We start from the raw sequence: 11,635 nt of genomic DNA, 5'->3' as shown, positions 1-11,635 counted from the left end.
GAATTGTTCACGGGAATGTTCACTTGCCTTTCTAACTTTTATATCTGTTTACCTATTTGTTATACTGTATGTTTATGTATGTTTCTTTACATTAGTCTCATGTAAGAGTAATGTCTTTTGTATAGAAAGAGTTCTAGTTACCATATGAATACAGACATTACTGTACAGTTTGTTATTTTTCCTCTTGTAAAATATTCTACAGGAGAAATAACTACAAAATATTCTTGAATACTTCCTGGTTAAAATGACACAGCAATGAGTCATGGCAGAAGAATCAAATTTTGTAACAGTAATCCATAATGTACCATTAGTACTGCAGGACACTTTTGCTTGCCTCATTTTATGAAGCATAAGAACTTGAGCTGGGGGTGTTGTGATTCAGGTTTGCCTTCATGTGTCACCGCTCCAACCAGGTATCTAAGCTACCAATAATATTGATGGAGGTTTCGTGTATGATTCATGGGCCCACATGTGAATGTCTAGATCTCTCTGAGTTGAGGACAGGAATCTCAGAAACTTCAAGAAAGGGAAATTCCAAATCCTCCTCCTGGGGTGGAATGACCCCATATACCTGTACAGGTTGTGCCTTCTGGGTGAAAAGCAGCTTTGCAGAGAAGGACCTTGTGATCTCAGTGGACACCAAGCTGAAAAAGAGCCCACACTGTGCTCTTTTGTCTTGCAGCAAAGACAACCAACTACCTTCCAGGCTGAATCAGGAAAAATGTCAGTAGGTCATAGAAAGCGATCTTTCCCCTCTGTTCTGCACTTGTGAGACACATCTACAGTGTCTGGGCTCTCAAAGACAATGGCAAGAGAGACATGCACATAGTGAATGCATTCCTGCAAAGGGCCTTGGGGATTTTTAAGGTATGGGAACAAATCTTATACAAGGAGTGGCTGAGGCAGCTGGGTCCATTTTGCCTGGAGAAGATGCAGAGCAGAATCTTTTGAAAATGTATAAATTCCTGATAAAGGGAGGAAAGAAGATGGAGCCAATCTCTTGTCCATGGTGCCATGACAGGACTCAATGGGCACAATGGGCAAGGGGCACAAATTGAAAGACAATAGCTAAAAACTGTCTGCTAGCAGTGCTCAAGCACTGGAACAGTTAGCCCAGGGAGTCAGTGGAGTCTCCATCCTTGGAGACATTCCAATACAAACCAAACTTGACCTTAGGAAACTTGCATGCAGTGAGTCTGCTATGAGCACAGGGTTGGTCTAGATGATCTTCAGGGACCTGGTCAAACTTGGTAACACTCTATTTTTTTTTACAAATTGCTTTTAAGACAATTATCATAAACAACTTATTTTCAACATAAAGTATTAAAAAAGAAAACACAACCTTTTATGACTGTACATGTGTTTAAAAAAAACACTGGTAAAATATTACACAAAACTCTTTGTTAATCTTGAGGGCTACAATCAGTGGTTGATCTTATACAAGATACTGTAAATATTGCTATATTCACCAGATCCCTTATTCCAGGCTTGTGAGTGGGGATAAATAGATGACAATGAGACACATATACCAAGCCAGAAATAAGCAGTTACCAAAGACTGAGAAACAGTGTTACCAAACTGATCAGCATAAATGTCATATAATCGGCCATTGCTGTACATCCTGCTCCAGCTGTGCCTAAAGTGCTGCCATCGTTGATTTGATGGATTTGCTTTACGTCACTGAGGTTCCTCTTGTCTGGCATCCCTGCTGAGACAAATAAGAAAATACAGTATGATGCATGCCTTGTCACTGCTGGCAACATACTATAGCTAGAAAAAATTTAAATATCCTCAGCACACAGACTGTCACAGTTTGGTTTCTAATTCTCGTGTTACTGCCAAATTCAAATGCTTTATAATTGCATCTAGAAATATGCACTATACTATATGGCTATTCATAGTTGAAAGCACTTCTGAGGTCTGCCAGTTCTGAACAAAGTTGCTTTTGTAGAAATATATCTCAACAAACATTTGCAGGCTGAAGTGAACAGTTTTGCAAGTCCCAGTAGTACCTAAAAGTCCACTGCTCACATATTTCTTGGATTTGAAGAAAAAAGAAAATAATTGAATGTGAAATTTCTTGTGTCTGGGTCCCAATATTATTGCAAAATAATGTATAACTCAGAAATGCAGAAAAACATAGGTGTTGCTATATAAAACCTCCATTTTGGCACAATTTAAACAGACTTTACAACACTGTAAGAAAAAATTCTAGAACTAACTAACTTTAAACAGGAACCCTTTTACTGAGTTCCCAGCTGAATATTTGTACTTTTTTTTTTTTTTTTTTTTTTACCAGAGTAAATATTTTTCAAACTCAAAACAGTACTCTTATGTCTTGCAGACACACTGAAATTTGGTAGCATTGTCAGCTGCTTGTATCTGCTATGCATGCTTGTAGACTGTCTTATCCCATATAATAACTTGTGGCATGCCACTATCAATCAAAATTAACGAGTCTAAATTCAGTGTTATTACACACAACAAATATTGACATTGTAATTACACTGAGACTGAAAAAAGCTTCATATAAAGCAAAGTCAATATTTATGTAATTAGGTCAATACATATATAATTCAGAAGGTAAACTCTACTGCTGCATTAGAAAGAAGCTCAGCTCTACTGAACTGATATATTGATTTTACAGTCTGAGTTTCTGCATCAGTATTCATTGTTTAGGTGCTTCTTTCTTTTCTGTATCATTAGGAAAGATGAATAAACGAGTGAACTTTTTATTTATTATTCAAAATGACTATAACAAAGTATAAATATTTTAGTCATGGTGTTATCTTCTTTGTTAAGCTGGTTTAACAGAAGCTGCAGAGGACAGTCACTCTTAAAAAGGACAATTTTTTGGGGGGGTGCTTGCATTAAAAGTATTCTTTTCTCTAAATGCAGTTTGAAAGCTGCTTTTTGTGAACTTCTGGTCTATGTACTCAAATATCCTTCCTGCAGCCTTGGAAAAAAAAGCATTAAGGGAAGAGTCAGCAAAAGTCAAACATGCTGTCTGAAAAAACCTGCTGGGTGGTTTTTGAAAAAAACCTACTAGAATGAATTAATCTTCTCTGCTGCTATACTAAGCAGTGTACCCTGCTACTTCGTGTGGATTTATCAGTCCTATTCTCTTTCCTGGAATTTCTCAAAATTAGCTGTATGAGTACAATGCAAGTGGACATACAAGAAGGAGAAGTCAGTGACACAACAGATATTGAGAAGAAGGGAATACAACTTTTCCTCATCGTGGACTTTCAGTAACCTGTGTGGAAAAACATCAGTCAACCAATGCTTCACTGAAATTATTCTGAGTGGACAATCACTATCACTGCATATCAAGGGGTTTTTTTCAAGGAAGGTTTTTAAGTAAAGCAAAAGCAAAAAAAAATTGTTTTCATAATTTCTTCAGGGTTTTAGTGAAGTCTTCTCATATTTAAAAAGACTAACTTCAGCAGACAGTGAAAAATTCATCACTCGCCTACACAACAAAGCAGTTCATCAGGTACTATAGGTAGCACAGCAAGTATAACAAAGTAGATTTTTCCATGTATTCACAGATATGCTATCAGAGTAGTGAAAGATTGAGCCTTTTGCAAAACATAAATTATAAAATGTAATGAATATAAAAATGAAAAATATTCTTAGATCTTGCACTTGAAGAAAGAACCAGCTTCCACTGAATGTGTTTTGAATCTAAAGAAAATATGACTAGATAATAATCAATGACTGGACAGTCAGGTGTAATTTCTAGTGAAAATTTAATTTACAATACTATGGAAAATAGAGATTTCTTTTGATGGGGATTTTTTTTCTTTTCTTTCCACCCTCAAATGAAAACTGCAGAGTTTGGAAGTTCCCATGAAAGCAGTGTTGTTAAAAAAATGATCAAACCTACCTGCATATTTTCCTTTGATCAATCAGAATGCCATAAATCATTATGTATAATCTCTGATCTTAAATACACTGTTAGAATTGTAGTGCAATCATACAGCAAGCCTGTCACCTATTCAGCCCCATAAGTCTATGCTACACTTTGACTTTATTGAAATAAGAAGTCCAAAAATATGTATATCATCTGGTGAAAAAATCACTGAAAAGAAAAACACTCCTTTAAAATAGCCTATTTGAAGAAAGTAGTGCTATGTTGCTGGAGTTTTTTTAGGTAGTTCTAATAAATATAACTATAGATTTAATTCCTGCACCTAGGCTATCTTTTTTTTCTTTTAAATTGTTAGGTTCTGTTGCCCATTATGGATCAGGATTTAAATATATATGACACCTTTCATATATCATAATCTGTAACATAGTTCATAGTTGAAATGAGAGATGTCCAACCATTTTTAGCAGAAGGACCGAAATAAAACAAACTTTTTTGGTTTTAGACTCCTCACATGTCTGAAGCTGTAATTAAGTTACAGAAAAGGGATTTAAATTTCCCAAGTATTTCAAATTATCTCTAATAAATGTCTAGTTTAGTCATAGACTCATACTAGACCTAATATTTTGACTAGAAAATGCTAAAATTCAGAAGTCTCATCTGGGATTCAGAGGGATTTTTTCTGATGAAATTTATAATTTCAGCAGAGCAGAAGATAAATAGCTTGGGAATTAAAATTCACATACCATGTTTGCATAAGTCTACATAAAGCAAAGCTGACAAGTATCACAGACATGTCCCCAGCATCAGCTCTGAAACTGTGTAAATAGCTGCAATTTAAAGTATTTTCCTGCTCTGGTTTAGAAAAAAAATCAGCAAAAGAATTTCTGCAAACATTGTGATTAATATTACAGCATCTCATTATTGTATAACAGTTGCGGAGCATTTCTAAATCTTTTTAACATGTTCTAAACATATTTAAATATGTGAGAGGCAAGGGTACTGCCAGCTTTGAGAGCTGACCTGTCATGTTCTCCAGAATACCTACAGCAACAAGAGTATTTCCTTCCAATATTCAGCAAGAACCTTTAGCCTTGATTTGAAAAGTCAAATCTATAGTCATGGGAGGTTTGCGTTTGATACAGAAGTTTTCTACTGAAGTTGTCAAAATATTACAATAATGGGCCATGACTTTGGAGCAGTAGATGCTTGCCTAGCAAGGCCCATGTAGGGACTTCAAGAATTTTAAAGGTTTTAGATGGAACATCCTCTGACAATGGGCTACTTTGAAACCAAACCAGATGATGTTTATGTGAGAATAATCTAACCCTAACAACCCTCCTGTGTTATCTTCTGTCTGCTGAGCAACACAGAACTATCACAGGTTTTCAAGGAAAACTGGAGGTGCCAAATGAGCCTCTGTCAACATGACCTTGGACACCCAGAGAAGATTTAGAGAAGAGGAAGAACTGTATTTCTCTTTGTGCAACATTCTTATGATATTCTGGAAGATTCAAAATAGGGCATTTGTGGAATCAGATTTTCCTATGAGCCTCAAATATGAGGAAAAAATTGTTTTTAATGAATGGGATAGTATTTTAGATGGGAAAATTGTAATATTCCTTTTGAAAGACAGCACAGTGAAGTTTTAGGCAAAATTCTTCTTAGAAGAAAATAATTATTTAAATAATATGTAATATAAATGTCAGGATTTTTTAAAGGATAAACTGTGGAGTAAAATACTGATAACTGGATGAAGTTCGGTTCCTAAATTTATGAGATGGATCATAAGGAAGCATTAATTCATTAAAAAAAGGGAGAAAAATAAGCATTTACTTTGCATTAGCTTGCATTTCCATGTTACAAATTAATATGGCATATTAGTTCCCAAAACTTTTTTTTTGATTGGTCAATATTTTGCCCTCTGGAATTTTTAAAGCTTCTAATGGATGTCCCCTTGTCTCCTCCTTTTATTTCATGGGAATTTTTTCACTAGGTTTTATTTGTAACTACCCACTATCATAAAAATGTTTCAAAACATAGCCATGCTAACTAAATCACAGAGCTGTGCTTAAATACCTCAGAAATACTATAATTTATAGACAGTGCTTCCTATGAAAACTTCCATGTGTTACTTTAAGAAATATTTATATATATTCCTCTATGGAACAGTAGCTATAGGAAAGAAAAAAACCACTGAGTGTATGTCAGAACATTCTCCAGCTAGTCATTTTAAGCCATTGCTCTTAAATATGTCACAAAATACTTATGAGTATCCAGTGCTTAGAAAGAAAAGTAGAAACAATGGACTAGCTCTATTATTATTATTCAATGACTCTTTCATGTGAAGTTCATGTGATGTTGGCCACAAAGTCTTAATGAGGGGAGGAAAAGATGTGTGAAAACTCACTCATGAAGGGTACCTGGAAAAGGACTAATTTCTGGAGGCTGCCTTCATGTTTTTATGACTGCATCTATACTTGGGAAACCCAGGGGATGTCCCTAAAAGGAAAACATATGCTATATGCCCTTTTTATAAGACACACAGAGCAGTGTGTTTATTCACCGTCTTTGGGAAATATGTTTTTATGATTTAATGCTTTTTTTTTCCTTTCAGTTACACAGTTTAGGTGAAATGGAAAAGAGCAGTATCAGAATGGATGACAGCAGAGATTCCTACCAATCTCAACAATTATGTGATTCTACAAGTGTTAAATGTTTCACAATTCAGCACTAGTCACAAAAAATAAAAAAACCCACTGGATTTCATTAACACATAGTACAGAAGGAATGCACCTACATCGCATTGCCATTCTGTGACTACATAGTGGGAAATATGTGAGATATTTCTGCTGAGAATTGAGTCAGGAATCAATCTAGTGAGAAGTGTATCTTTATTTTATATAGTTTTCATTTAATCAAGGAGAATTTAACAGTTGATCCCCAAAAGTTAAAGAAATGTCAGATATCCAAGCATTTTTTTGATGAGATTTTGGGGATCTTTATGTCTTAATATTAAATAAGAATTACATTATATAGCATTACACATATGTTTGTCATACATGAATTATAAATCGGCTTACTCAGGTGAATTTCTTAATGCTTCAGACTTGTCCTTCAGTGAAGCTCCATTTGCTACCAGATTCATAACAAAAGAGGATTCAAGTTTATTAATTTAGAAAAATAACACTTTTTTCCTTATGCAACCTACTGTTACATGAACATACACGTAAGTGTTGCCCCATCAATCCCCTAATAATGAAACCAATGAACTACACAGAAAACAGCCGTCACTGATACTGAAATTGCATGATGTAAGATGATGTTTATTCCTATCAACTTATGTCTTTCTCGTAGGTCCAAAGTCTTAGTTTAGGTGCAGTCTCATTGCGTCAAAGGTTTGAAAACAAAATTAATGGATTTTGACAAAACAATGATGTCTCTGCTTCACTATTTCTGTCTACCTGTGATAGTTGCCTGATGTTTTGAGGTGGGAGGAAAATAAACATAGTGAAAAATTAAAATAATCAGCCCATTGGGACCTCTAACTTATAACATCCAATGATTAATGTTTGTTTTGGACCATAGGGAAATTGATTATCTTCTTAAAGTAGAGTGAATACTTCCCACAATATCTTCTACAGCCTCTTTACCTTATGCAAGAAGAAACCAAGCCAAAAGAAACAAAAAACCAAAATTAAAAGGCAACCCAACAAGCTAAAATGTGCTTACATTTTCTCAGTTGTATGATCACTTTTAAATATGAAAGCCAGAGTCCTTAAAATACATACATTAAAAACAATTCAGTACACTTTTTTTAAAACCATGCTTAACTTCATACTTTGGCAGAGCAAAATTTCATCTGTTTGCTGTGTTGTTTACACAGCTCAGTTTGTGTCAGAAATGTTAAGCAAGAGTGAGCACCACCCCAAAAGCAGCATAAAGTAGCTTCATATTGATTCTGTAGTGATAAGCTTAAGAAGATAGTAAGAGATGATATGTAAGGGGCTAATAATTACACTTAGTTCTTGGTATCTTGTCTACATTTACACTTTGGGTTCATTTGGTTAAACTTAAGCTGCCTACAGGCATTTTAGGCTGTAGGGAAGAGAGGCACATTTGGCATACAGCTGCTTGTCCAAAAGCAGCCTGATTCTTATAAAACTCTTTAACGATGTCTTGGACATCTTAGAGCATCTCCAGTGACTTTTGACCCTTCTAATTAGACAACTGAATCAAAGTTACTCACAGCTTGTAGTACAGTGAATGCAGAGAAATAGGGAAACACAGAAGAAGGAGGTGGAATACTCAGATATTTGGTCTGAACTTGAGCAGACAAACCCTACACATTGTTACATAACAGGTTCAACACCGAGTGACCAGTGAGTGTTTTCCAATATCTCTCCTGCCATCATGCTTTATATCTTTGATGGAAAACTAAATGTTGAATCAGGTAGTTGTGTCAAATGGATTACCTTTCAGAAATTCTAGGCAGGAAAATAAATAATAAATAATAAAAAAGTGAAATACTGATCAAGTTCATATTTTTTCACCTCTACTAGTACATTTTCACTTTTGTACCTAAACTCTTGCCTTTAATCAATTTGGTTTCAGTATCTGGTGTTGAAGGGCAGGATGGAGGGCTGCATACTGCCATGAAAATAGCCAATATCTGCTGTGTGCAAACATTTATGAGAAGCCAGTGCTTCATGAAAGTGTTTCCTGTTAAAGTACAGAAAACATCATTGCAGGCACATTTGCATAGTTAAATATGTGTCCCAGAAGGAGATCCTTCAGGCAAAGTGCTGTCGAGTGGCTTATGCCTGCTGTGCTCAGGGACAGCAATACCTAGAAGAAACTGCCAAACAAACCTCCTCTACATGGTACAATGCCTTGCATGTCTTTTAAGCCCCACACAGAGATCTCCCAGGCTCAGAGATCCAGTTATCATTTTGTTTGTTTTTAATTCAAAGTGTCCGAAATAAATATGAGGGCTGTGCTGCAACCCACCAGGTGGTGTTTTTATAACATGAAACTGAAGGAACGAGTTACAAGCTCTGGGACATGATATCCAGGCAAGGGAAAGTGTTTGAAAAGAAAAACCCTGCTGTTGAGGGACTCTGCAGGGCAGAGAAACCCAAGCCTTCAGCCGTCTGGTTTGTGTTGCCTCTTGGAAGCACTCAGTCCCTGGAATGAAGTATCCACAGAACCTGAAGTTTATTTTGGAGTGACCAAGATAATTTTCCTTAATGCTCAGCCATGGAGTGAACAAACGTCCATGGGATGTGGGTAAGAAGAGCTGAACCAGGACACAACTCACAAGCTAAGTTGCTTGAAAATATAGACACAGCTAGTGAAATCACTTAAATTTGGAGTGTTGCTTAGTATTATAGGAAGGTTCTATAATGTGATCTAAAACCTAGCAAATTCTGAGAAGCAAAATTCTCAATGCCTTCATGTCTCACCTCTGCAATTGGCCAGTCTATTCTTTCAGTGAAATGCAGTTATTGAGTTTTCATTGCTGTTCCTATTAAATAGCATATGCAGCCTGTATTAGATCCCAAGGAGAACTCTGAGTACCCAAAAGCTGAACCTGAGCTGCATGCCACAAGGTGATATGGAACAGAGAGATCATGCTCACTTAGAAACCAAGCCATCTGCATAAATACTGAAGAAATTTTCTGTAATATATAATAGGTACTTATTTGGAGGAAATAATTTGACCTAAAAGCCTCCTTTTTTTGGCATTGTATATTCTAACAATCATTGTAATAATACACAAATCGACACAAATAGCAATTTTAACTGTACAAGGAATATCAAAGATGCAAGTAATCTCACATACAAACAAAGTAATAGTATTACTGTTATTGTTAGAAACCAATTAAAAAACCTGCCTAATGGTATTAGCTAAGAAAATTCTGCATGGTTAACAATGTATTAGGAAATGAATCCAACATATCATATTTAACTGTGCATATTTTATGAAATCTGCATGCACAAGAAATAGAGTGTAACCAATGATCTTGCCATAAGTCTGGCAAGTCATTTTAACTACAAGAGCAGCAGACATTAAGTCTCTAGTCCAGTACTTGAAAGTTTTCTTTCAAAGTTGACAGTAGCATTTGTTTCACATTATACATTAATGAACTCAGTATTTCCATTGAGAAAACAAAGCTTTTATGAGTTAATGTAACACAAACAAATGGTGTCACAAACCAAAGCATTTCCATTTGTTTCACATTCTTAAGAACCAGAAAGTGATAACATCATTTGTTGAAATAACTAATACGTACTTTTTAAACTTGTAGGTCAGTTTTAGCATAAATAACATATATGTTAAAACTATATTGTTAAAATAGCAAGTCTTAGGTGTCTAAAAGACTTGGGTTTATTTTCTATACAGAAATCAAAAATAACTATATCTGAAGTAGACAGAACCTAGTAACCTAACCAGTAACCTTCATTAGATCTATTCCTATTGCTTTCTTGGGCCATAGTTTCTAAATCCATGTTCATTATAAGACGTGTTCATTATAAGTTCAAGGCTCTAGGGTGCTGGAATCAGCATTGCCAATAATGCCTGTTTTAAATGAAGAAATCCATCTTTTCAATCCTTTTCACTATTGAAGGAGTTTTAACCTTTATCATTAACCTATGCAAAGGCTTTGCAATCAATACAAAATTAAAATAAGGCTAAAGTTCCATAAATCAGTCTGTGTAAAAGTAAGCAAATTCTTCATTCTCTGAATTTTCATCTGATTAGTACTGGTTTCCTTCCTACAAGTCAGATGTCCAGATGTCCTCTATAAATTACTGTCCCTTGAAACAGTTTATCCATTATTCTTTTTTTTCTTTTTTTTTTTTCATTTTGCTGTGGGAGATTTATAATCAACAATCCTGGTTTATACAAAACTACCATACAGAAGAATAGAAGAAAGAGATGCATTTGAACTGCAACTCGTGAAATTAATGTGTGAACTTGGTTTGAGGAAGAATGTTACCAGTCATGGTCACTAAAAAATTGAAATGTTTTTCATTTTTTTAATCATTCAGATTCCCCTGGCCCAATTTCACTGTAGCAGTTCATTACTCTACTGTTTGTCTGTATGCTGTTTCTAAAGTGAAAGTAGCAAAAAAAACCCCACAAAAAACAAACAAAAAAAACCCCCCAAAAACCCAAACAAACAAAAACCAAAAAACCCCAAACCAAACTATTTTCTGGAAAATAATTCTGAACTAAAACAATTTCCATTGCCAAGATGTTGAAGTAACTTGTTATTTTTTTCAAGTCCGTCTACCTAGAATTCCAGTCATTCCACTCTGTTAAAAGAAACATAGTCTGTAGAGTATATTAATCTCCAAACTACTGATACATTAAGTAGTTCTTAAGTTTTCCTGAAAAGCAAATTTAATGACATATTGCCACAGTTTATAACTATTTAAGGCAGAACTTTTTACAGTCATTTCCTTATCATGCCTGCAGATGGGAGATATTAAACTCACCTGTTGCCATGCAGTGGCACATTTAAGACCCTGTCGTGGTTGCGGGGGAGGTGAATTTTTTCCAGGGGGATGTGGGCAGGCCAGTCAGTGATCAGCTTTTCTGCTGGCACCTGGATTGGTCACTCGGAGGTTTGGACACGCCTCTGAGGACACAAAGAGTTAAAAGCAGGACGCCAAGGGGGTTCGGCTCTTTTCAGATCCTGGTTTCAGCAGAGGGACGTGTGAGGCCTCCTTCCCCTGCCCAGCCACGAGGCTGGG

At 35.6% G+C, this 11,635-nt stretch overlaps 1 protein-coding gene across 1 annotated transcript in view; it reads right to left on the bottom strand.

Annotated features, from left to right (window-relative positions):
• Positions 1-861: 861 nt before the first annotated feature.
• Positions 862-11,635, bottom strand: part of GPC5 (glypican 5) — a 615,376-nt gene continuing 604,602 nt past the window's right edge. Inside the window, exon 8 of the mRNA XM_063392300.1 lies at positions 862-1,705. Within this exon, the coding sequence (XP_063248370.1) occupies positions 1,548-1,705 (158 nt within the window). The 3' untranslated portion in view covers positions 862-1,547. The remainder of the gene's footprint in view (positions 1,706-11,635) is intronic.

The sequence above is a fragment of the Prinia subflava genome, chromosome 3 (genome assembly GCF_021018805.1).
Source record: "Prinia subflava isolate CZ2003 ecotype Zambia chromosome 3, Cam_Psub_1.2, whole genome shotgun sequence".
Classification (NCBI taxonomy): Eukaryota; Metazoa; Chordata; class Aves; order Passeriformes; family Cisticolidae; genus Prinia; species Prinia subflava.
The sequence above is the reverse complement of the archived record's forward strand: the minus strand, read 5'-3'. Positions and strand labels throughout refer to the sequence as shown.